General features: G+C 40.2%; 1 protein-coding gene across 1 annotated transcript in view; it reads right to left on the reverse strand.

The window, feature by feature from the left end:
• Window positions 1–27805, reverse strand: part of mapkbp1.L (mitogen-activated protein kinase binding protein 1 L homeolog) — an 86921-nt gene that overhangs the window by 14926 nt on the left and 44190 nt on the right. The window contains 17 exon segments of the mRNA NM_001093073.1: window positions 104–226; window positions 532–595; window positions 709–820; window positions 3466–3541; window positions 4575–4699; window positions 5559–5629; window positions 5743–5868; window positions 6366–6457; window positions 6551–6735; window positions 9466–9612; window positions 11869–12058; window positions 13892–14052; window positions 16074–16256; window positions 17178–17315; window positions 17491–17661; window positions 18577–18634; window positions 23124–23186. Coding sequence (NP_001086542.1) covers window positions 104–226; window positions 532–595; window positions 709–820; window positions 3466–3541; window positions 4575–4699; window positions 5559–5629; window positions 5743–5868; window positions 6366–6457; window positions 6551–6735; window positions 9466–9612; window positions 11869–12058; window positions 13892–14052; window positions 16074–16256; window positions 17178–17315; window positions 17491–17661; window positions 18577–18634; window positions 23124–23186 — 2085 coding nt within the window.

A 27805-nucleotide genomic window follows, 5' to 3' on the forward strand; every position in this document is an offset into this window, starting at 1 on the left:
TGACATCATTGGGTGTCATGGGAAGGCTACAATGTTCAGTACCACAGATCAGAAGCTAGTCTGCTAGTCTACTCGGTGAAGCATTCAGTGACCAACCCAGTACCTTGCATTTTGAGTTTTGTGAGTTGCAGACATCTCCACTTGCTTGCCACGCTGTCTGACTTCAGCCAATCTTTGGCGCATATTAATGGTCATCTCTGAGCTCAGCCTCCAGATGAAAACGCAGCTGCAAGGATTACATATGCTGGTTAGAATGGGGTGTGACAGAGGATTTGCATTATTTTTTTCTCATAACGTTTGAGTTATCTTTGTGTGCTTCCTCGATCCAACATTTTTTTTCCTGCAACAAACAACTCAACCATGCTGTTGGCAGCAATACACTACAACTCACTTGTGCAGGATTCAGCCTATCAGATCAGGTGAACTTTGTTAGAGATTTAAGATCATGAACGGAAAAAAGTGCTTTTCTGCAGAAAATGAATTCTAGAATGACTTCACTGGGTTACATTTTGTACGCTGCTTGGGGCTTACCTGTCGCCAGACACAGATATCAAGTGTTTGCAGTCATTGGTAAATTTCATTCCGGTTACAACCTCTGATATGAAAACACAAAAACAAAACAGTGGTAAATGTACACATTTTTCTCCCATGTACCAGGCCCAATTTAACCGGCATAGTAGGATTCCAAGTGGTTACTTTCTACTTTACCTGAGTGCCCAAACATGGTGGCCACACACTCTCCAGAGTAGAAATCAAAGATGGACAAGTTCTTGTCAGAACAGCTTGTGGCAATATACAATCCTGAAGGGTCTGTTTGAACCTAAAGAGACAGTCGTAGCAATAAATTAGCTATCACTAAAAAGGCTGAAATATTATGTGGGCTTTCAACCATCTTGGACACTGGATTTGATGACTGGACAGAATGACTGCGCTTTGGCAAGACTGATCAGCAGGTAGCTGTAGCCATGGGATACATTCTGGACAGATGGCCTGACAGCAAGTGTGATTCTGGCCAAACATCTCAACACGTTCAACCAATATGTGACTGTCTCTGCTTCAGAATGGATTGTCATGTAAAACCAAAGAAGCATCCTACCATTTTCTCCACACTCAAATTGGAATTTTGATGCAATATTCGGTAATGTATTATGTTCATCGACATTGTATCAGTCTAAAGAACCAGAGGGAATATTATCCTCAGATAAGTTATGGACTTTTAAATGAATAGCATCTGTTTATTGAGACATTAAATAGGGCAGAAATGCTAAGTTTCCTCTCCATAACATTCTTATATTGGCCCAAAGACCACGTGAAGCCCCACAGTATATAGGGATATTCAGGGCACAGCATGAAAAGGAGCACTGTTGCACTCCATCAGGTGCCTCAAGATTCAACATCTTACCGTATTTGTATTCTGAATCTGTCACAATCCAGCTTACTGTAATGTGGCCAATAAAATGTCTCAACACAGATGTAACAAGCCTATACATAATATTGAACAACAACAAAAACTAAAGCTATTCAAAGGATATATTGCACCATCCTCACTCTATAAACCAACATGATATTCGGTTTTCCTTTAACACAAAGCCTAACATGTTTGAAGCAATTGGGTAATCAGTGCAGATAGATCAAGCTGACGGCGCAGTTTGGCATCAGCAGTAAATAGTGCTGATACACAAGTCCTAGGCATACAGCCAAACACCCAGCACTGAAACAGAAATTTAAAGTGACCTTACATAATTTGTGCATAGCCAGGTTGGAAACTGGATTGCTACTTTCTGAGCTGGACACCCACATACACCACCTTATTTAAGGGGTTTTTACACTGTGCATCTGCCTGGATTATTCTTATCTGTTCAATAAGAATACATACAGACACCAACATTTATGATTACAGTTAGCCAGACATCTGTAGAGATAAATAATTCCCATATAATGAATCTCAGACGAAGCAAGAAGAGCTTTTGCAACCAAAGATGCAAATTCGTTGCAATTACAACACATTCATTATTTAAACAAGCAGCAACACACAATGAAATTAGTTACTGAATTTAAACATAAAATGGGGCTCTTTGTGGCAATGCTGCATAGCCACTCAATAGCTTCTCATCCAATCTCACTAGATTCTCTGTGTTAGAACTTGGCTGTCCCAGAGCTGCACATAAAGTGGGTCTGTGTAATTTGCATGGGTTGCAGCACTATGTGTTGAGTTTTTAAACGAGCCCTTGTGGGTTTTTATGAAACATGCTGCTTTAGGTATAGGACATTTATACTCTTCGTCTTGTTCAAATCGTACTCCGATGTGCCTTTATGGGTTCTCATTATCATATATATGGCTGCTTCTGTATGTTCTCTACTTTTTCAAGATAAGTCATTTAGTTATGTACATAATAGCTATAAAGAAGGCTAACGAGGTAGAACATTTAATGCAGAGTTGATGAGAATTAAATTCTGCTATATTTGTCATTATGACATAAAAAGTGTGAATTCTCCCGTCTGATTTCCCTTTAGCACAATTAACAGCAGGCCTGAGAAAGGGGTCTGCCCAATTGTTTTGCTCAAATGCCATCAATTTACAGGCAAGATCCAGTAAAAAGACAAGTGGGAGTACCTTGGCTGTTTGCTGCATTGCCTCACTGTTGAATTCCCTGTTTTACTAAAGCAGTTTGACTTCTGCACCCTCCTCGCTAAATGTTTTAATAAATGCATAAAGGCAATTTAAGATTTTGCAGACCTTCCAGCGTGTAATTGGTTTCACAAGTGAATTTCCATCTGTCTGCTGACCTCATCCCACCATAGCTTACCTTCCAAGACAAAACCACCACCTGGTACAAGCACTGGGCCAAGCAGCCAGCTTCATCCCTACAACTATTCTAACTAGTCCAACATAGCTCATACGTGTGTGTCATGTACACAAAATAATATTAACCAGTAAACGTATAAAAGCACTATTATAGGTTAGATAAATTAGCAGCTTTCTAGCAATGGGCGAAGCCATTCAAGTTAAATAGGGTATAAAGTGCAGCTAGATCTCCCTGTAGCTGCACTGACAATCACAACTACCCCCTATGTTCAGCTTCACGAAATGGAGACCGGCCATAAAATGTGATTGTCAGTGCGGCTACAGGGAGATGCCGATTAGATCGGATCAACTTCTCGCGCCTGATTAAAAATCACACGCAGAGAGCAGTGGAGCCAGCACTCTGTGTGACTTTACCCTAAGGTGGATATACATAGGCTGATAAAAACTGGCTATTCACCTCTTCACATCACACAAATTTTTGGCCCATACATGGGGCTCTCCCGACCTCCAGATATGAATGATTTTCAGCAAAACTGCTCAGGTTAGAATATTCTGCTGGGTGAGGCATACTGATGCAGTCCTCTCCCAACAGCCCAACAACTGCTCATATCATGATTAATTATTATGTCTATATATCTCTATATATTCTGTATACTTACTTTAATTAATGTCCCATCCTCACTTTGTGATCCTTTGTACAACTTTTTTTGCTTTCCACTGCTAATGTTAAAGATCCTAGGACATAACAACAAAGCAGAGTAGAGTTACACTGTTTGCAGAACAGGGGAATGCTTGGGAGAGCAAGTAAATTGCATACTCACTATTTACAAAATAAAGTTCAACAAAATAGACAAAAGATTTGTTCTTTCAAATAGCAATTTTTCTGTAATAAAAAAAAACAGTACCTTCTAATCTACATGGTTTGAAATATTTTATTTGGTTTTCACAATAAACCATCAAATTCAATTTGATAACAAATAGTATGCAGAATAAGAAGATTTATACAATGACATATTAAACAGAATGTATAATTTACAATGAAGTAATATGTAAAATAAAATAGAAACTAACAAGAACGATCACTAACTAAGCCAGTGGACGCATAGTCTAATCTACATGATGGTAACTAAGCTTGCATAAATCCTTAATGGTGGCTAAATGATCCTATTAAGTTTGTTCAGCGGTTACATATTTAGAAGACTTGAGGTACGAGATCGAAACTACAAAAAAATCCCATATCCTGAAAACCCCAAGACCTTTACAGAGAATCTTTCTAGAGAACAGTAAAGATGGCCATAGACGCAAAGATCTCATCGTATAAATCGAGGATTCGTATGATTTTCGGAACCTGTGTGTGGAGAGTCCCGGCATTTTTCATCCATCGGAGATCGGTCGTTTGGTCAGGTTTCTGTCAATTTCTGTCGGCTGCGGGTAATATCTCTGTGTGTATTGCCGATCGTACGATTTTCAGTGGGAGACTGTCACCAGCTTTGTCTATCGTACGATTGTTGTCAGGGGCTGAACATCGGCTGATCTGTTTATTTGGTCAGAATGGGAAGACTTTGATCTGAATGGTTAGTGGCAGGTAGGGAGATGGGAAAGTCCGATCGTACATTGATTCGTACGGTTGGATCTTTGCGTCTGTGGCCAGCTTAAAGGGGTGAACAGAAATGTGAAGTTTAGGACATTTAATTGACATCAGCAAATTTAGATCAGTGAGAAAGTCTAAGCACTTGTGTTCCATGAGGTATAGAAATATGGATCTTACCTTATATTCCGGTCTTGACAGCCTATGGCAGCATATTTCAGGCTAGGATCAACATCCATGTCATACAGAGTAGTTTTCCGTACAATATGATGAGTACGAGTAAAGTGAACCGCCGCATCCCCTACCTAAGGATGATGCCACAATTGTAAACCAAAACATGTACCGGTAGTACTGCCAGAGAATGCAATATAAATAAGAAATGTATGTTTTAAAGCATTGCTACTTTAAAAAGGGACATTAACACCCAGAATTTTTGTTTACACCTGAATATAACGTACAATATTTCATTGCAATATTTTTTTAAAAAATGCCCACTTTTTCTAGCCACACAGGTTGGTTCTATGGGAATTTATATCACGTTCATGACAATCACCATGAAGGGCACAAAAAAGCAGACACGAAGACTTGGCCACAATGCTATACAAATGCAGTGTTTCCTATTCATCTGTCGGTGCTGTAGCAGCTTTACGAAAATGGACACCGTGGAAGCCATGCACCATAAAGAAGCGCCACAATTGTGAGGGTTGACAAGACTCTCTGATGAGACTGGCTTGCGGTAGGGGTGGCTGCTATACAACCCCCTTCCTTTGTGAATACCCCCTTCAAATCCAACCACTAGAAAGCAAGTTTGTGGTAGATGCTTACAGGCATTTACTATTTTTTCTCTGTGGCAGTAAGCAGGAGTAGCATTCATAGGAAAACTAGTAGCTAAGGGGCTGTCTCCCTGTAATGGTAGATGCAACTGCTACTAATGTAAAATAAATATTATAATAAAAATTAGTGTTTCCAATTCACACGTATAGGAAGCAGTGGCAGGAGGCAAGGGCCTTTTGACTGCTTGTGTCCTCCCCCATAGCATACGGCCAAGATCAAAATACTACTTGTACCAATTGCCTCGGTCTACATTTACCCAGTTTTCGTAAGATATAGAAATATGGTTATAGAAGTATTAGTGGCACTGGGGTGATGTTTAGACATATTTACCTTGTCAGCAGTGCGAAAGTAGATGCTTTTATCTGCGCCACAGCTGATCATTTGTACTTTGCCATCATTTGCTGGAAAAAAAAAGAATGCAGAGGTTACTTAACTAAAGTTTAACGCCAACCTTCAAATTACACTGCTATAAAACACATTCAAAACATTAAAATACAGGAAAGAAAAGAATCACCAGCAAACTTCACAGCAGTGATCGACGAAGAGTGATCATCCAACGTCTGCTGAAGGCTGTAATCCTTAGAGGCATCCAGCACGTGGATGAGTCTGTCACGGCTGGCAGAAGCCAACAGATTAAGTCCTGTTTAGAAGCGAGAAGAACAGATTTTCATGTAGGTAAAACACTCGGTTTGGGTGCTCATTACAGAAAATGAGCTGTAATGATGAATGTCAAGCAAGCAAAAGAACAGATTTTTCAGTAGGCGACCTTGGACACACACACACAAACATAACTGTAGTGTCAATAAACCATATAAAGGACATTTTTTGAGATAGAGCAAAAATGAACATGGGATTTTTCAGAGTATGACCAAACATGTAGATGGGAAAATTGCACACATATACATGGGAGGGTTGAACCATGCAATATTGTTCAGTAAAATGAGCAAATTGTATAAAATATATTAGTATTGAATAAACACATCAGTCTCCATTTTTACAGGGAGAGTTTTAATAAACCTAGAGATGGACGGAACCCATTAGGAATATCGAACTGAATCTGCCCCCTAAATTGCATAACTTACGAATACTTGGGATGTTAAAAACACTAGTATGGTTGGACAGAAATGGTCTTCTTACCTGTATCTGGCTTGGAATACTCCAAACAAAGGATCTCAGAGTCATGTGCTTCTACTTTGAGGAGTTCTGTCATGCTTTGCAGCTCATGCACCCTGTTAGTAGAAGACAAATGACAATAGAGAAACTTAAGTTCAAAGCAATATCCCCTTGCAAAACTCTTACTGCCATATGCTTAGTGCCTTCACCTGAGTGTCCCAGTTCGGTCTCCAGATGCCAAATGCTGCCCATTTGGACTCACACACACAGAGCGAATGCCAACTTTGGTATCCAGAGCTTGGTGATCTGCCTTGTCCCCTAGACCAGCAGAGTTGTACTCTGTGTCCAGTAAGGCCTGGGTGTTATCATCAATCAGGATAATTTTCATCAAGTCCTGATAAGAAGACATTAAGTACATTTATGCAGAACAAAACAAATTTTCTCTTTAAGTTATCCGTGGGAAAACACATCAGCAAAATCTAAAAATAATAACATTCAGTAAGATATCAATATTACTGAATACCTGCTCTATACCTCATAGGGAAGCAAGTGTTCAAGGAATGTTCAGAACAGAACCTTCCAAACCTAATCGGTAGCTTGTTTGCCTTTGTGTGTGGGCCTGCCCAACGGATATCTGGATGAAAATCATTTAGATTTAAAAATTCTGTTGGGCTTGAGGAACACATCATCTTCCATGATCCTGATAGAGTTAGCATCTAAGTGAGGATATCCACATTGAGGTGGGCGATATCGGGCTGATCCGATCGTGGGCCCTAGGTCGCAATGATCGGATCATCATGCAGCCAATACGGGCGGTCCGATGCCGGGACCATATCAATGCACAGATGCGGCCGCAAACCAAAAGGATTTTTAACCCTGTGCGATCAACATCAGGCAACTTTCGGACAAATATAGATGGGGAAAGCCCGTCGGAGAGCCCCGTACACTGGCTAATAAGCTAATGACTCAGTCTGTCGGCAGCTTTTATCGGCCCGTGTATGACCAGCTTTAGGCTACAGGCACACATGCACTTAACCGTGGCTGCATTTTTTTAAAAAGCCGATGCGTAGCGGTTTCAAGTTAAAGGAGAAGGAAAGGCTGGAGACACTTGGGGGTGCTAAACATTAGGCAACCCCAAGTGATTGTAGCGACTTACCAAAAACACAGGGCCGGTGCTCCTATCGGGAGAAATCTGCACCGGCCCCGGGTTATAGGAGCGAGCAACACGGAGATATCTACTTCCCTCTTCGCGCAGCGGCACATTTCCCCGGACTGACGCAAGCGCATTTGAACGAAAAAGCCGACTTTAAAGTTAAAGTTCGGCTTTTAGTTCTAATGCGCATGTGCAGCTGCGCGAAGACGGAAGTAGATCTCTCCATGGTGCTCGCTCCTATAACCCGGGGCCAGTGCAGATTTCTCCCGATAGGAGCACCGGCCCTGGGTTTTTGGTAAGTCGCTACAATCACTTGGGGGTGCCTAACGTTTGGCACCCCCAAGTGTCTCCAGCCTTTCCTTCTCCTTTAAGGCTATGGCAATTCCACTAGAGTATTTCCGCAGTGGGCAGCTTTTTTAAAAACCACGGCACGAACTGCCGCAGTTAAACGCATGTGTGCCCATTGCCTTAGTGTTTATGCCAAGGGCAATGAAAGATGACACCAGAGATCTGTGTGTGTATAATTAAATACTATAACTGGATTTCAGTGTATATTTAAGTCCTTTGACCTTATATATAAGAGCACAGTTTGTTGTGTGCACTTAACATTCCAAATACTTTTCAATTTGCATTTTGTTGACTTGTATTGATAAGGAGGTTAAGCAAGCATTGCATAGGAACAAAAGGAAATGATAACATGGCTGTTAGAAAAGAGATAAGTAGCACAGATGTGAGTTTATTGTGCTTTTATCAGACAACGGAGGAGAAGAAGTTAGGTACTGACTCAAGAGAGGCTTCTTATTCATCACTTTAGAAAATAAACAAGCAAAAGATCAAAGGTTTGGAAGAGTAGGAAGAAATGAAAGGGTTCTCTGAATTTTTTGCTCTTTTAACGCTCTTAGGACAATGACTCACGGAGCTACTTGTAGCAGCTACAAAATAGACAATACTGATAATTGCCTCTGCTAAGGGCTATTCCACACGGGGAGATAGCGACGCGTTTGCGGTCGCGGCGACAAAGCGCCGCGACCGGCGCAGGCGACAGTTTTGTATGGGAGCCTATGTAAAAACGCCTGTGCTAACCACACGAGGCGATGCGCTTTTCAACAGTCGCCTGAAAATGCCTCGCCAGGCTTTTTCAGGCGACTGTTGAAAAGTGCATCGCCTCGTGTGGTTAGCACAGGCGTTTTTACATAGGCGCCCATACAAAACTGTCGCCTGCGCCGGTCGCGGCGACTATCGCGGCGCTTTGTCGCCCCGACTGCAAACGCGTCGCTATCTCCCCGTGTGGACTAGCCCTTAGGCTGCACAGGACCGAAATCAGCGTGCTGAAAACCGCAGGCCAATTTCAGCCATTCACTGCTAGCATCATCATCTTTTCTTTCACATCCAGAACCCTTATGTCAGCTCCAGCACAAACAAACTGGGCTGATTTCAGCTAAGAAATGAGAGACTTTGCATTTTGTGCTGAAATCTGGAGTCGACACAAGGGTTTCCGGATGACAAAGAAAGAGAGGATTCCCAATGGTTCATTCACCAGAGGGGTGGAAGGGAAACATTCAGTATCATTATTTGGATGTCTTGATCTTTGCTTTGCTCTGAGTTAAAAGGACAGACAGTCCCGGTGGGCGGTAAAAATGATGGCTGATTCCAATGTTATTAATAGGGAAAAAAATATATATAGGAAGGCTGGTATTTTTTTCCAGAAAAGGTGGCAACCCTAGTTGCATCTGATGCACGAGACAGTCTGCAAAGGAAGCAGAGCATGGGGGCATGATAGCTTGGTAATCAGGCATTAAACACTCACATTATTTCCTACAAAGCTTCAGGTAGTGAGGGAGACCAGCTATATATCCCAATTTGAACAATCATGAGACTTCAGAAAGTCACCTCTACTGCCTCATTGTATCTGGAGTTCTGTGTGACTTGAAAGTACAGCACTAGGTGGGTGCAAATAGTACCACTACTCACATTACTTAAGATATTCCGATGCAATGCAGTGCCATGTATGTTGGAAGTCTCCATGTTCCATAGACGTATTGTACTGTCAGAGGAGCATGTAATGAAGGAGTTGGGTGGAAGGCAGGCCTGGTTGCTATCTTTAATCTCTGGGTAGATCTAACAAAGAGAGTGTAAAAGTCATATATTAATAACAAAGAAATCCCAATACAATGGCAATGAAGTTCCCTACATATAGCCCAAGATCCAATGATGTATTACAATATACAGCTCAGCCCTAGGTAATTGCTATTTTTCTGTTAGATTTAAGGCTTCATAAGATTAAACATGTTAAAATGTACATTCCTCTTAATTAATAAAGGTATTAAATATTAGTGGAATACAGCTGAAGTAGTAGTTTCTTTGTTGTTCATATCAAGAAGCCTCCATCTGCCTTCTCGTAATGAAAAATGCCCTTACGCGGCTGAACGGTAAATGCTTTCTGGATTTGTCGTAGTAATGTATTAATGTGTGTTTTTTAAGCATGCAGTATTGAGGGATGCATATACAGCTGAAGGACACAAAGCTGTAAGTGAGCAATGGAAAACTCCATCAGATAAAGATGTGAAAAGCAGATTAAATTGACCATTGCTTTATGGCCATCTAGTTTTCTATACAGAAAAAATAAGATGCATGTAAAACCCAATCATTTAGCCCTCCCGAGTCACTTTTATTTGTTGCTTTGCACGCAAGCATAAAAGTTTCAATTTACGCAAGGACATTGGTGAATGTAGGAAAACACATGCAACGTATTTATGTATTTATGAATGTAAAAGGATTTTATACATTCTAGAAGCAGCTAGACGTTTAACAGTAGTTTCTCTTTAAGACAGTATAACAGGTGGTGTTTTACAGTGTGTTAGGGAAAACACAAGTCTAGCACATACAAATGGCCTGTTGGGAGAACTCTCAGACACCATCACATTTCTATTCCCTTTGTCACTAAATAATTATTGCAGGAACCCTTCCTGGAATAAGAATATGTAAAAACTCTATGCAGAATGTTTCTACTGTTCGGTTCCCAAAAGGAGTTTGTTAAGGTTAAATGAAAACATACTTGGCTAAAGCATTGACCGCCACGCAGAACTATGCATTGCAAAAGCAGTGCATTGTAGCCAACAAAATGTAACAATAATGTTATCCATGGTTATTTTAATGAAGATTTAAAATGCGTTTATTTAATATAAATATGGCAGGACCTGGAACAGCGACGTTTCAGGCTGCACTTGGCCTTTTATCAAGCTTAGCTTTTGCGGAGACCATGACTTGGCTACAACTGGCTGCTGTGCAAATAGGGTTGCCACCTGGCTGGTATTTTACCAGCCTGGCCTGTAAAAATGATGATTGATCCCAATGTTATTAATAGGGAAAAAAAGAAATATATAGAAGGCCGGTATTTTTTTCAAGAAAACGTGGCAACCCTATGTGCAAAGTAAGCCTATACCAGTCTAAGGAGAACTACTAAAGTGTTTTTAAGTGCACCTATATGATTCAGTATATCCCTAATTAAGAAAAGCTGCTGAAGAATCCTCAGTTTGTAAACACTAGGAATGAAATTACACTGCAGAACTGTGGATAGGGTTATGGTCAATTTATTCTTTGTACAGTTCAAGGATAGCAACAAGAAGTGAAATCTTGAATTCTTCCCTTACATAAAGAACATTTCACAAGTCACTTTACAAACACAGCACTTGGGACATTGTTAGCATGCCACTATGAATGAATATAATGTCAAGTCCCCGAATTTCGCCAAAGTCATATCTCTAATGAATCTCAAAGTAAGAAAGCAAGAGAATAAGGTATTCAGGCTAGTTTGAAAGGAGTACAGTCCCAGGTGTTCCAAGAATACCAAAAATGCATTCACAACAATGACAGACTGGACGTTACACCTCTCTGGTGACACTAGAGGGGACAGTGGGTCAGACTTGAGTTTGCAAACCTTAGCCACTAAGAATGCCAGATCTCTAATCTACAGAGTAAACAATATGCTTTTGAAATTAAGGAAGAATTAAATGGCATGAACACTAAGAATGTTTAAAATGAATTAAAAAAAAAAAAAAAAACTAATCAGTATTGGTTTCAAGGCAAATATAGCTAGATAAGAAAATGTAAGGCTCAAAAATATGAAAAATATGAAAATATAGGAGATAGGCACGGTAAAATGGATTCCGGAGTACCTTTTCAGACTGTTTTGCAGACAGAGAAATCTACTTAACTGCATGATCCATTTTAATGAAGGGAGCAAAACATACATGTGGGGCATATTTCTCGATGCCTTGTTCATGATAAATTTCAGATCTAGTTTTCCTCTTGCGTTATAGGGAAATAGGGCACATGCTAAGAAGGATTCATGCACACAGACACCATATATCTTACCTCAATGCTCCATACACATGAGGAATGGTACAATGAAGAGTAAACCTTCCCCACTTTCTTAAGATCCTTGACATCCCAAACATAAAGGCTGTGATCATTGTACACGCAGGAGAGCCACTGGTTGGTAGGGTCGAAAGTCATAGCAATGGTATCAGGGTACTTAGCATCAGCAGCACTGGAGAAAAGTCGACTGGTTTGAAGAAAAGGGGAAAAAAAAAAAAAAAAAAAAAAACTTACGATTCTAAAAGTCCAAACATACCCTTGCAGTTGGTAAGATACATTCACATTTAAAGGGACAATATACACCCCTTCTCTACATGAGCTTGACGAACATGGCTTGTGCAGAACATTCTTTTGCATATCGATTTAATTAAGAAATATCTTAAGACTTATCCCGCAACTTGCATCAGTTCAACTATGCCGCTGCAAACTAGCATTGGCGTTGATGAATTGTGCACATGTTACAGCATACATTCTGTATTCGGATGCGAATGAGGCCACTTCAATAACCACATTAGCGTCACATTTATTGGACACTGTGAAATGAACACCTGCCTAGAGCAGGTTGTTATTCCACAGTTTATTATGCCTCGTATTTTGCACTTGTGCGCAGTTTACCAGAGCTGGCTAATCGGGTAAAGTTGCAAGGAGCTGGTATGGAGACAAAGTGCCTTTGTGAGTAGTGGCCAAGGGAGCATAAAAACTGGTTCTTCCTTTCTGGATGTGAAAATTCAGACAAAAAATGAATTACAGTATTTTTGAAATAGGACAACATAATCTAGTCTAGTACCCTATCAAAGCAACAGTTGCCATGTCCTATAAAGTGCAAACATATGTATGAGGTGTTGGCAACGTGTAGTCAAGAATTGACCATAGATCCTAACAGGAGTGTGTTTTCATAAACTACTGCACCAGTGTTTTGACTTCAATGCCCTCTGTGCAAGAATAACTTCTGACTTTATTTTGTCTATAGAATAGGAGATGGGTTTATCGCCATATCAGAATATCAATGGTTTCTTTTTTGCAAAGAAAAAATGTAATTTTATGGAGATCATTACTTGCATGTATTACAGTAAGTCTCTATATGAAATTAATTAATTTTTCATTGAATTGACTAAAGACAAAAGCAGAAACAAATGAGAAAACATGCCTTAATGAAAGCCTGCTGAGTTCAACACAAGGGCTATTGAAAAGCAAATGTACAGCTGTAGGCTTGGGGTCAGGAAAAAAAACCCACACAGTGAGATGTGGATCAAAGCGGAGCCTGTTCTACTGGAAGGGAATGCAGAAATATTGGAGTCTGAATTCCAACCTTCGTGAAATGGTATAAGCTTCCCTGGGAGACACCAGATGTGTGTGTGTGTGTGTGACCTGTCTAAATGTATCCTGCCTGCTAGGAGACAGAGCTGACTCAGGCTTCATGTTAAATACCTCTTCCAGTTCCTATGATATATAGAAGTCATCCATAGTCTTATTTTTACAGCTAGTGTTCCCAGACATTTTCCCCCCAAAAGAGATCTCAGTGAAGATCTTGCTATTCTACAGAGTATAATTCAAATGACAAACTGAATAAAATAAACCTTTCTAAATATTTCAGGGCTAGGAAAACAGGAGGTCTTCAAGTGACCGTAATAAAAAATAAAAAAAAGAGTCATAATTTTTGTTTGACTACTGAAATTTAAAACTCATGACAAATTATATTTCATGTGACCAGAAGAGAAGGAAGTCTGCCAGCTCTGCTTTATAAAGTGTGCACTCCACAGGCTCATACAGGCATTGACTCATTGGATTTTGTTTTGTGACCTGTTGCAGTGTAATAGGATCACACAACAGTTTGCCACCACACAAAGATTGCTGCGTATTGCCCATATCATCTGTGCAGGGTCAGTTGTATTTTCTAGACACATGACATGAGTAGTAGGGAAATGACAGAATTTTGGCGGCTACCCTCTGATGTTGGTATTCTGCACTGCAAAGGGATCATTATTTAATCAGTAACAGGGAGTGTTCAATGAGGTCTCACCTTGCTTCAGTAACTGTAGCAATGTCCACACCAAGGCAGTGGGGTTTTGGCATAGTGCTGAGAAAGTGCAAGTTGTTGGGGTTAAAGATCCGTACGGTGCCATCAGCGCAGCCACAAAAGATATAGTCATGGTTTACCAGGATGCAGTTTGCCACAGTTGTCTGTATATATAAACACACAAAAAATAAAAAGAAAATCACTAAGTGTTCATGTTATGTATAAGAAGACTGAATGTCACTGCACAAGCTAAACACTATTAAAGTGGGCATTGCCAATGCATTATATCAGAACACATTGCAGCATGTTGCAGAAAATAACTATTCACTACAGTTGCAAAGATCAAATGCACTCAATTTGGCCTACTGTGTGGGTGACCAAATTTGGCACAGTTTTGCTCACAGTTCAGACCACACCAAATGACATCTCAAAGTGTATGGCCAAAGGAAAAACAAAAATAAACCTTGACATAAAAATGTAGTATTACTAGAGAGCCCCAACCAAACTGTGCCATGGAGGGGTGGTAAAAGGTGCCACCTTACTCCACTGAATGTGTCCTCAAAAGTAATCGTTGGCACTAATGAGCCGATCCAAACTTGGCTTAAACTGCACATGCACAGTGCCTGCATCACTTGCAAGAGAGGATTCAGTGGTGGGAGAGGACGCCTTTTAACCTTGCTGTGCGACATTTTCACCAACAAGAACTTTACATTTGGGGTGGCCAAATTGGTGTGTTTTGGGTGGGCCTGATATTGACATGTGTGTTTAATCATATGAAAGAGAAGCCATACCAGTGCAAAGGCAGAATTGTCTACATAAAGTAATGAAACCAGGCTCAGAGTGGTCAAAATGGAAGAACGCTTTGGTTTAACTGAGCAGACTAGCTCAGGCTCCTGATCATAGTTGATAAAAATAGGTGTACACAACCTCTGTAGCTTTCAAGTTCTGTAACGGATTGGTTTAATGGCCTTTTAATAAATGGCACCATATAGGACATATGGCACAGTGAATACTATGATAAAGCTCTTTTGTTTTGCACAAAATTAGATGACAAACACGAACAGCATGACATTTCCAGAATGGATAAACTGCTATTGCCCTTTCTCTGCTCTAGGAATGTCTCATGTTGTCAGCGAGGGCTTATCTGCTTCATGATTGGTAGTTATGCATCACGTATCCAGCTGTTCTGGAAAGAAACAGGCCAGAGAGTAGCATGACAATACAACTAAAGGTTATACTTCAATTGGCAAGGCTCACTATTCCTAGGGAAGCTAATCTACAAAAACAAGACAAACGTAGCTTATAGTAGAAGCAGCTTACATAGTAACATAGGTTGCAAAAATGACACCTCCATAGAGTTCAAACTTTTAGGTCTCTATAAAATCTGACAAACTGCTAATTGATCCAGAGGAAGGCAAAAAATCCATTCTGAAGCCTCTCTAATTTGCCTCAGAAGGGGAAAAATTCCTTCCTGACTCCAAGATGGCAATCTGACCAGTACCTGGATCAACTTGTATTGAGCTATTTGCAATAGAGCTATTTTCAATAACACTCACTTGCTAAAAAGCTAACCAATCCATTTTTAAAGCTATCTAATATCTACCTGTATGACTGATATCATCGTATGTCTGACCAGAAATAGCTTGGATGGGGCCGAAAGATCAGATTACAAAAAAGAGAATGGGTGCCGATGGCTTGCAGGACCACATCAACTAGCCAATGCATTCCTCGATTACAGGAAAAAATCAAACCTGCCCGATCGACATCGGGCCGATTTTTGGCCTGATATCGATCAGGGATGACCCATAGGAAGTCCCCACATATAAGCAGCCGATTCGGTCTAAAGGACCGATATCGGCAGCTATAATCTACCCATGTATGGTCACCTTTATTCTGACAAATTAAATTAATACACATTTGCATTTTATTGGGAGATATCACATTTTCTCCACTGGAGTAATCTGCCCATGTGTACATTGCCCATGCAGGTAGACTGCATTCATTTTGGTCACTACACAGTGAGGACAGATGGAATCCACCTTTTAAAAGACATAGAAGAATTGTGCCATAGGCATTAGGGTTGATTATTTATTCACACCTGATTGCATTGATATTTTTAAATGAAAATTCTGAATTGTGCCTAAATTCCAGCTCAAGTCTTACAATTTACCTAGATGACACTTACCCTGAGCTCCACCCATTTGTCCAGTAGCCTCTGGTCATTAAATTCACACAAAAGCCCTGAGGAAGTAATACAGAAAGTGCTGCTTGATTTCTTGCTCTTGCCACATGCCACGTCAGTGAAAAAATTGTTCCTGAGCTCGCCCAATAAGCCCGATCGTCCCAGCAGGGGAATGGTTGAGTTCACCTACAAAAACACATACTGAAATAAGTTATAAAAAAAAAAACAGAAGTCAAAAAGCTACACGCAAGAGAGCCAGGAAAGATTATATATTTCAATATATCTTTTCACAAAGAATCTCAAACCTCATTCTGATTCAAACCTTTATTCTTCATTTTCCCTCTTATTATAATAATGTTTTATCTATACAATACTCATTCAAGAAGTACCTTATTCTGTAAAAACCTAAACGGTAACATGGAAATTGTTCCCTTGATGACATACTGATTTAATTACACAGATAAAGGCAGTAATTTATACCCAAACTGCAGACAGTTCTACCTACTAAACTAGCAGCTCTAGATCTCTGAATCAGCAGTTATCCAATAGGACAAAAACGGAGAAATCTGCTAACAATTCACAGAGTAAGGGTAATTTTCTCATTTTTAGAGCAATACAACATGTATAGCATGTATTACATGAAATCTGTCTTCCATCTTAAGAGGGACTTTTTGACTCCTTTCTGCTCATTTCAGTCTATCATTACTGGCCGCTTAATTTTGTATTCTTTATCTAAGTAATCCTTTACAACCAATAAAATGCTTTCATTATGCAAACTGCAATAAAACAGTTAAATTCTGATTGGTTGCCATGGGTTACATTTTTTCCCATGTTTTTAGACAAGACCACTAGTTGACTGGCTGCATATAAACAGTGCATTCGGAGTGAATGAACTGCTTTTGGGCAGGGCAAGAACAAGGTGCAGGCAGAAGAGGCAGGTGCCTAGGGCATAACATTTGTTGGTGTTGGGGCACTAGGCATGTACCACTTCTGCCTACCCCAAATGTCACCCCTTCTGTAGGCCATCCCTCTCCCTGCTGCTCCAAAGCAGTCATTCTGTAGTGTGGGGATCAGTGTAGTCGGAGAAATCACCCAAATCGTACTTACCTTGGAGGACTTTGCTTCATCGAGGTACCAAAATTTGACATGACGGTTGCCAGCAGTCACAAAGTAACTGCTGTCTTCAGAGAACGAGACCGCTGTCACCTTGCTGGAAACCTTGTTTGCAGCCACAACTACATTTTTCTGAACAAGAAGGAACAGTACATTCAACCTTTTCAATATGTACAAAATAAAACTACTGGATATGTATTGCTTTTCCTATATACATTGAAGTGACTGCCATGTAACAGCCCACAGACCCAGGTTATGGAATTGCTGTATGGTAGTCCTCCCCAACATTCAGAAATCGGATACTCACCTTCCATGACCACACATTGACAATCATATCATGCTGGTACCCGACTGATACAATGTATTTGGAGGTTGGAGAGAAGGCCACACAGGCCACACCATATTTGTGTTCCTGGAGTTCGGCTACCTGGGTGCGCTCCGCCACGTCCCATACCCGCACTGCAGGCATGTGCCCACTCTGTAAAAGAATAAAAAATTATTTAAGAACTACAGATAACATTTTATTTAAAAAAGACTGACTTTTTTTTTTTAAAAGTCTGACCTGCTCTAAGTCTGACTTGCTCTAGTATAAAACAATGTGTTATGCCAGCATAAGAAGTCACAAATTTCCCCCCCCCCCAAAGTTAAACTTTGGTAGTACCAGCTACCAGTGGTGTAAATGGGGCGCAGACCCAACAGGGGGGGGTCCACGGTAGATGAGGGGTGTGGCACCAATCATCTAGCTGGGTGGAATATTTTAATTTATCCAGTTAATTCCCTAAAATGCTCCAGCTCATAATTCTGAAGTTATGGATTTTGATCATTATCAGAACAATACACTACAGTGCAGTAAGTAAACAAACATTAAGTGTTAAGGAAAGTTTGCCCCGGACTTCTGGAGAAGGTTATAAATAGAGCAAATGCATGAGAAACTGTTGACAACATGGTAAATAAATAGCCTCACTGCCTAGTAACAAACACAAAGTGCCTGCTTCAGTGTGCCATATTTTGGCATTCTTCCTCCTACTGCCAGCCTCACCCTTTATTCACAGAAAACAAAAGTCCTCTTTTGTAAATAGGACACAACTGAAATGTTGGTAAGGAAGTACCAAGCCCACAGTGTGCCATAATAAGGCTATGGTACAAACTCGTATGCTTTACAGGTAGAGTACTAACTCTCGTGACTTTATTTCTAACTTAATGAGCCTGGTTCATGATGGGCAACTGAAGAACGTGACCTTATCATCAACAACCTCCTTTTCCCATTCCAAATGGTTTCCCTCTAAAATGTGCTTGGGCCAGAAATACATTGAAGTGCATGCCTCAGCCTCTCATGACACGGCTATTCCTCACATATTTGTTGTTCCAGGCTTTTATGGTCGAGATTACTCACCTCTCCTGTGACCAAGAACTTCCCATCTGGGGAAAAGGCAAGAGCGGTGATGGTTTTTCTAAAAGACAAAGCAGAAACTTGAATGAGAGAAGCCTCCTTTCAGTAATATTAGGGTAGATAGTAAAAATGGTTCAGTGGAGCTTTAAATATGTATATTTACATGTGGCTTCTAAAGCCATGTAAAAAAGTTTTGCAAGGGAAACTAAATAAATAAAACAGGACTAATTAACAAACATCAGTGCTAAATAGCACAAGCATATATATCCATAGAAACCAAACAGCAGTACGTTTTTAATCAGTCTACTTAAAGATCTGTTAAAATATAGCACCTATCTAGTAAATTAGCCTCTATGAGTAAATACACACATTTATTTCCTGTCATTACTGGGCCTTAAGTCATAATTTTATGAGAAGGTGAATGCTCAACTCAAGTCAGTGGTTCTTCAGTTCTGCCAGAATTACCAGCCTTCACCTCTGAAAATGTCCTGGGAGTCTTAGTCTAGTAGAAACTAGTGGGCATGGGAGAGGCATATCTACTTTGCATGTATTCCATTCACTTGCAGGTATGGCTCCTCCAGGAGGTAGAGAAAGTTATTAGATGTATTAGGTCAAACCCACAGGTTCAAAATATATAAAAATGACACAGAAAGCAAGAAATGCCAGGCAAAGGCAATAGGTAGATAACCAAAGTGAACTTAAAGGAGAAGGAAAGGTTAAAACTAAGTAAGCCTTATCAGAAAGGTCCATCTAAATATACCAGTAAACCCCCAAAGTAGTGCTGCTCTGAGTCTCCTGTCAAAAGAAACACTGCATTTCTTTCCTTCTATTGTGTACACATGGGCTTCTGTATCAGACTTCCTGCCTTCAGCTTAAACCTCATTGCCCTGGGCAAGAGCATGCTCAGTTTGCTCCTGTTCCCCCTCCCCTCTCTACTGTAATCTGAGCCCAGAGCAGGGAGAGACTCAGACAGGAAGTGATGTCACACCATGTTAATACTGCAGCTCCTATCCTAAACAGAGAGTTTCTAGAGCTTTTTACTCAGGTATGGTAAAACATTCTACAGAATAAATATAGCATTCTAGCTTGCACTATTGCAGCTAATCCATTGGCAATAAAATGCCTCCATAGCTTTCCTTCTCCTTTAATGAATTTCCTCTTCTCAGAGAATGGAGGACTCAAAGTTCATATTCTTGAAAAAAATAATTTGACTGTAAATGTCTGAATGTTAGTTAGCTGGCTATACATGAACCACAAAAAGCCACTGACTTGGCCCCACCTGGGAGCTTATTGGTCTGTGTGTTGGGTGATCGGTGCAGCTTACCTTGCGGATATCTGGCTAAAAATTGGCAATTTATGGAGAAATATTGAAAATCCCATTAGGTGAATAATTAGTAAAAACTGCTGCAAATACACATACTCCCTACAACGTGATGTTTACCTTCTTTGCTTTTGGGACATTTTTTAATCAGATTGTTGGGGTCAATGCTTTCTTCTATATACTGGACAGAAGGGACAGCCCACTCAGTCTCTCTTGGGACATAGCTGTTCTAAGGTAGCTTGGTTATTTTTAACTTTCTATAGCGAGGCCACTATAAGCAGAATGGTCAGCATGATCCCTTATGGAATTGCTATGTCAGGAAGGGGCCCATTAAGACAATGCAAAAACTGAAGTACTTCAAGTGCAGGCTTTATGTCTTTTGGTTTCTCTTCTTACCACAATTTCATAAAAAAGAGGTCAGATCCATTTATACAATCGGCATCCCCAATGGGAAAGGGACTTGCTCAGATCTATACAAATCTTTTTCAGGACATCCTTCTCCATATATTGACTGGAAAAAACACTAGACCTACAAAGTCCAATTATTTAACCATTTCTTAGTCAATTAGACATCTTATTTCACAAGAATATCTCTGAATTTAAGCGCATTTCTAGAGAAAGTACTGGCTGCAGAGTGTGCAGACAAGGGTCTTATTAAAAGTGTCTTTGTTAGTCATTTTATCCATAAGGCATAGAATGAGGAATGTTTGCTACGGATGGCCAATACTGGGGTTATGGATAGAACAGCAAAGATATTTTCTACTGCCAACAATGGGTTTTTACTTTTTATTAGCGAACATCAAGGTAGTGGCAATTTATGACTGACCTTTTCATATTTTGTACATGCTCTTATCATTGGGTTGAATTTAGCAAGTGTTTCCGTAAGCCAAGAAGTTATCATTGCTTTGCATTACAATTAAATAGCTTTGTTTAACAAGAAACCTTTTAACCTCAAGCCAGGTATTTACATTTTTAGTTTGTTCAGTACATGATTCAGAAGCTTTAATCTGTTTACTCAATGGCATCCATCCAGTCATGGCTCTTTCTTTACTAGCTTGGTATGTTTAACAGTAACGCTTGAACCAACATCTTGTGCCAACTCATTTTTTTTTTTTTTTTTTGGAGAATAAAAGTCAGTCCTCCAACAAATTCCACTTTGTAATTACCCCCTTCTAAAGTACCTCTAAGAATGTTTTTGATTTCCAGATTTTTTGGGAAATAATCTTTACAATAAATATTCTGCTGTCCTGTAATGTGTATGAAAATGAGGGATGTACTAAATCCACTATTGTAGGATTTGTCCGAATCTCAAGTCCTTTGTGAAAGATTCGACCGAATACTGAAACTAATCTGAACGCAAATGTAAATTAGAGGAATGAGAGAGAAAAGCCAGGCATGCAGCACGTAGCTAAACATTTTTTTGACTTTCTGGTTTGTGCTATGAAAAGCCATGTGATTTTTTTGGATTCAGTTCGGCCAGACATTTGGATTCGCCTTAACTCTAATTAAAATTCTGGAACGTAATCAGCATTGAGTACAGGAACAATAAAAGGAATTTGCTATTATTGATCCTAACATCAGTTATATCATCTCTTCCCCAGTAAAGCATACAGTCTATCACAACATGCATACAGTCTATTCCAAGTGTGGAATGAAACCAGAGCACCCAGAAGAAAGCTACATGAAGTATGGAGAGGAACTACTCACTCATCTGCTCACTTCTTACTAACTTTAGAATGCATTTAATGTAAAGAGTAGAGGGGGCGGATTTCCCAAAAGTAGAACTTATGGCAATTTTTTTTTTTTTTAAAATAAGACCCCTACAATGAAACTAAAAGAGGATGAGAGCATGGGTAGGGCTTGAGAAACTGGATATCCCCCCCCCTTTATAGGCCAGGGGTGTTGGGAATTGGAATGTGTGCCATACAGATTTGTTAGATTTTGCTCGTCTGTGGCTGGTGTTGGCAGTGGGGCATGCACCTTTCTGAGGGACTTATTTGCTGTGGTGCTGACTTTTGTATATAGACAAAAAATTTACTTTTTTATTCTCCACCACCACATCTTACAGGGGTTGGGCAGTGCATAGCACACCCACACATATTTCCTTTCCCCTTATACTTAGATTCTTCTGTTCTCACTATGAATCAAATGCCCAAGCAGCACTGTTGCTTGTTCTAACTAGGGTTAATGGGAGCCTAAAGGGATCCAGACATCAGGATATCATCCATAGGAACTTATTTCCTGAGGATAAGACTCTATTGCACAAATTCTTTGCCTGACTCATGAAAGTGCTTAGGCATTCTGGCTGTGTGAACTTCCTTATCTAAAAAGAACAGCATCAAGAATTCCAGAACAAACCAAGTCAAGCTTAGATGTTTAAGTAGATATCCTGCTCAATATTGGGCATTTTAAGATGGGAGAAAATGTGATACCAAGCAAATTGGGTTAGTAATGTGTGGGTCGTGAAAACTATGATTCCCACTAACCCCAAACTGTCCATATGAGACCCAAACGCAATCCAGTCCAAGATCCTCTACTTTTTCCTGAACTCAACACCATCAGTGATATTAAGGGGGAGGAGCATGGCCCTGACGTGACCGGAATATTACAGCAAAGGGAATGTGCAGGGCTGAAGGTGGCAATGCAAGCAGCTAGACCTGCTACCCGCCCAAACTAACAACCCCTCTTTGACCAAAACCCAGATGCACCTGTGCATCACTAAACTGGATCCTGGGGATGACATCCTGATGATGTTAAAATATGTTGATAGCCCTTCGAATAGGGAAAGTTAATTCACATTCTTAACTCTTAAGAATATAAGGTTTTATGGAGCAGAGTGTCTGTTCTTGATTAAACCAGGGGACTTCGTGATGAATGAATACTCAATTCCACCTGTTAAGACAATGTCCCTTTAAATTGGTTTCAGAAGGCATGTTTAATGTGCTTTCTGGCTACTGCCACATTAGCATGTTTTCTGTTTTGCAAAGATGGTTGGACTCAATTATGATAGAATGCAAGCTTGGAAGGAACAAAATAAATATTAAGCAATAACTGCCATTATCTCAATGTAAAGTCTAAGGCTTGTACTAGCAGTCCAGTGTTGAGAGAGAAAGTACATTCAAACAAAGGGAAACCTTTTGTGCCAATGTAAGAAAATCCTGATAGAAAGAAGAGATGTGTCCATCCGTCATGAATTGTTTATTCTTTGCTGTCAGCACGTGACTCTTACCTTGAGCTATTCAGGATGTGCTGCTGTTTGTTCTTCCGAGGATTCAACAACACGACAACACACCTATAAGGTAGAACAGAGATCTAGAAGTTAGATTTGAATGACTGAAGTCTGTCCGGCTTCCAAATGAATATTACATCAGTCTCAATTTGAGCTGCATACCAATGGGTTAATGCTGCCTGATCTTTTAACACAATTCCACACAGAATTAGAGTGCTCACCTGAACGTAATTACCCTCTCGGGTGCCGGGTGCTAAACAGTCCACAGGACCTCCTGCTCAAGGTCCAAATAACTCGAACATCCAAAGAAAACTGTAGCACACCGATCAAACTTGTCTTGTGAAGAAAAGTGTTTTTATTGGCTCACGGCAGACATAAAGTTTGGCAACGTTTCGGGCCACGCAGGGCCCTTTATCAAGCCTTGATAAAGGGCCCTGCGTGGCCCGAAACGTTGCCAAACTTTATGTCTGCCGTGAGCCAATAAAAACACTTTTCTTCACAAGACAAGTTTGATCGGTGTGCTACAGTTTTCTTTGGATGATCTTTTAACACAAGACACAGTGCTGACTGTTAAGCTGATCTAGGGCAGATTATAGAATTACAATACAGTCAAGTATGTCCTGAAAGCATGTTTATCAAATACTTCTGCATTTCTGCATACACAGGAAATAACCAACACAAAAAATATGTTTTCTATAATTAGGCAACTAAATAAATGACTTTATTGCAGATTATTGCCAATAACCAATTGCACCCAAATCCTACCCCACTGCCAACTCCCCAGAAACATTTCTCGAAAATTCTGTTAGGCAAACAATATGGCCGACATCATTCAAATGAACAAATAGGCAGGCTCGGAGGGTGGCATGGGGGCTGAGAGATGTAAATGTGCCGGTACTATATAAATAACAGATAATAAAGATAAGAACTGCTTAAAAAAAGGTGAGACTATACCGCATTTAAACATAGGACTGGGCATAATTATAGAAACCCCTTTCTGTGTTCTGTTAATTTATTCCTTGGTTTATAACCGCTTGTGCCTTCAGGATAAATCTAAATTCAGGAGCTGAAATGTCACATTGGAACAGGCCTATAAAACACACGGTGGATTACACCCAGCCCAGCAATGAGAAGGAGCAGAAGTAGAACGCCCTGGGCACGATACATTCCGCCTGGCACTGTCACTGGCAATAAGCATCAGCAGTTAAACCCCGAGGGCACAAAAAAAATCAACAGTGCAAGCACATGAAAAGCCCATGGAGTGGAAATAAGAGGAGAGAAAGAAAAACAGACAAATCCCAAAACGTGCTTTCTAACAATCTGTACAGCATGATTACTTATTAAGACAAACTGCATGAAAATGCCATGTGATTTGCGCTTCCATTAAAGCAATTAGATTTTTCTGTGAGTTTACGGATTCTGCTTCATAGTTTTCCAGATAGCTTTGTACTACGGAAGTAAATAAGCATATTTTAACAGACAATTTGTCAGTAGGCCACAACCCTTTCCACGTGAACAGGAAAGTGGAGTTTTCTGTTGATTAATAGTTGCTAATTTATAAATAGGCCTCACAGTGCCAGAAATCACTGTACTAAATAAAAATGATTGGAGAGAAAAGGCTGAACTTTGGTCTGGCTGAGATCTAATTATTTCTGGGAGTTGAATGTAGTTCTAAAGCAGGAATGCTCCAGTATGGACAGGTCAGTCTTTAAGGATTCTGCACCTGCAAAGAAATAGTGATCGACAATTGTCACAAAATCTGGCACAGAATATCTAGAGCTTAATCCAAACTCAAGGCACATATAACAGCCATCAAGTGGGCAGCACTACTAGGCCAGGAACTGCTTATTTGAGGAAATACAACACAAAAAGGAAAACAAAAGAAAGTAAAAGGGGTGAGGATCAGCTGGGTGCATTAGCAGTGCCCGTAACAATTCAATCCCTCAGAGGTTTTATGAGATGGCTATTCCCAGATTTTTATTGGGCGGGTTACAAGTACTTTCCCAGATAAGGAACAGGCCAATGCCATACATTAATAGGCAAATGTAACATTAAAGGGGAACAAATGGCTAGATAACTACAGCTTACTTCCTGCATAGATAAAGGCTATAGTAACAGTATACCCTATACAGAATAATATGTCTGCGTAAGAACACAACCGCACACACTGTCTCAAATGAATAGTACAATGTATGGAAAAACAGGCAGCTGTGTATATTTAGGTGGGAAATCCACCTTGTCATGAGCCCACCTAGCTCAATATACTGTATGTATACAGGGTTGGACTGGGGAAAAAACTCGGCGGGCCCCGCCGACCAGATCTGCATCCAGATTTGCAGGACTCTTCCTGCAGCGTCCCTTTAGCGGGTGGTCACAGCAGAACATTGTGCACATGCGCATCTCATCGGCGCAACTGGGGGTGGGGCAGAGGGAGGCCGTGGACAGCAGCCCAGGCGGGCCTCCCAGTCCGACCCTGTATGTATAATGCATTTTATGCCGCATAGCTAGAAAAAGGGGTTCAGTACAACTCTAAAAATTTACAGGTTCTCCCCCTCCACTGTTGTCATTCAAATAATGAAGAGAAGAGTGTGCCCCTCTGATCATGCATACAAATATCATGGTATGGTTGCTAGGGTAATTCAGACCCTAGCAACTAGATTGCTGAAATTGCAAACTTCTGAGCTGCAGGATAAAAAGCTAAATAACAAACTACAAATAAAAAATGAAAACCAATGGCAAATGGTCTCAGAATATCACGCTCTACACCCGACTAAAAGTTAATTCAAAGGTGAACTACCCCTTTAAGGCATGACTTCCAAATGCACACAAGGCCTGAGTCAAACAGATAACGATATCAAGCACTGTTAATAGCCAAGATAAAACCGTTTCAGTTTTTCAGGCGTGTTCTATACAGCACATAAATCCCTTTTGGTCTGTGTTACAACAATGCTAAGTTTCAATTAAATTGTTACAGATAGGGTTGCCACCTGGCCAGTATTTTACCGGCCTGACCAGTAAAAATTATACTTGACTCCAATGTTATCAATAGGGAAAAAAGAAATATATAGGAAGGCCGGTATTTTTTTTCCAGAACAGTTGGCAACCCTAGTTACAGAGGTGCCAATTTTTGTGTCGTTGTTACACTGACAGTTCTGCAAACTGATGTGTCATAATTTACTAAATGCTGGCTGTGTTAGTACCCATAGCAACCAGTTTTGAATATTAAAGCAACAATCTTGGTAGTTGCTATGGGCAACTGTACTGAGGCAGTTGGTTAGTAAATCTCAATGCATGTGTACTGTTTTAGATAGGAATTACATTCTTCTTGCATTTATGCCCCTAGTTGTATTAAAGGCCTGAGCAAGAATGTGGATTTGAAGTAAAAAAAAAACAAAACAAAAACACATGGAATTAACCTCCATGGGAAGTAGAGAGGATATCAGATTACTTGGTGGTGTCCCTGTAACAATGCCCATGGAAATAACTGTCAGGCCTGTGTGCACACATTCTGCAGAGAAGCAAAATGATTGTATCACAGGGCTCTTACACCCAAAGGAAAAAGCCTTTGTATAACTGCTATTGGTAGTGCAGGATAATAAAATTCATATCATTTATTGGTGGGAGCCGTAGGTTTAAAATAAAAGAATAATTAGTGGGATAAGCAAAGGGATGTGGCAAAATGATGGTTCCAACTGGTGTAACAGCTGGCAGGCCAAAGCTTATCTTGTCCTAAATTGCCGTTATGAGCAGGGCAGAAGCAGAAATGTTGAATTTCCCTAAACAATAAGAGTAATTGGTACACTGTTCTCAGATCAACATTTCTTGCTCTGTATTTTCAAATGTGTATATATACACACACAAACACACACACACACACACACACGAATATCTAACCTTATAAACAGTGAGTTCTGATGTAATTTCTGTCACATAACTCACTAAAACTTGTGTATTATAATAAATAAAGTACCCCCTGTTGCAAAATCTGAGGATATTAGAAGTTACCTCTGAGTTCCATGACCTGTATAAAAACACTCGGACTCGTGTTTTTATATGGTCATGAAACTCCTTGGTAACTTATAATATCCTTATATTTTACAAGAGGGGGTACTTTATTCACTATATAAACAAACGAAGCGTCAGCACTCTGATCCTTCGTTTGTTGATATTATAAACCTTGAACGTGTGCTAATTCTGGAGCAAGAACCCAGGGCTCATGAGGTAGATTAGGGTTTATGTATTCTATTCGAGACAAGGAAAAGCAGTTTCATTATTTTTCCTTTAAAAGGGACATGGGAAGGCAGCCAGCTGGAACGTGTAAGGACACACGTTTGCATAAGGACAGGCCAAAGTAGAAGTGCAGTGTTAGTGCGGGCCAGTCGCACAGAGGGTGTGAGAGTGTGGTGCAGCTGTTTGGCACATTTAGCTTCTTACACCCTGCTATCACCTCCTTTAAGCCTGACAAATCTGTGACTGTGCAGAAGTTCATGACATCAAATCCAAGCCAACTGACTCAAAGCTTCTCAAAACCACTATTAACTCATGCTGGCACAAACACACACATTTATTCTGCTCTTCATTATAGAGAATTTTGCAAGAATGCTTCCAAAAAAGTTTTTAAAGAAAAAAAAGGAAATTCTGACAATTTCTGATATACATTTGCATACCTGCCAACAATGAAT

This window comes from Xenopus laevis, chromosome 8L (assembly GCF_017654675.1).
Source record: "Xenopus laevis strain J_2021 chromosome 8L, Xenopus_laevis_v10.1, whole genome shotgun sequence".
NCBI classification, from domain to species: Eukaryota; Metazoa; Chordata; class Amphibia; order Anura; family Pipidae; genus Xenopus; species Xenopus laevis.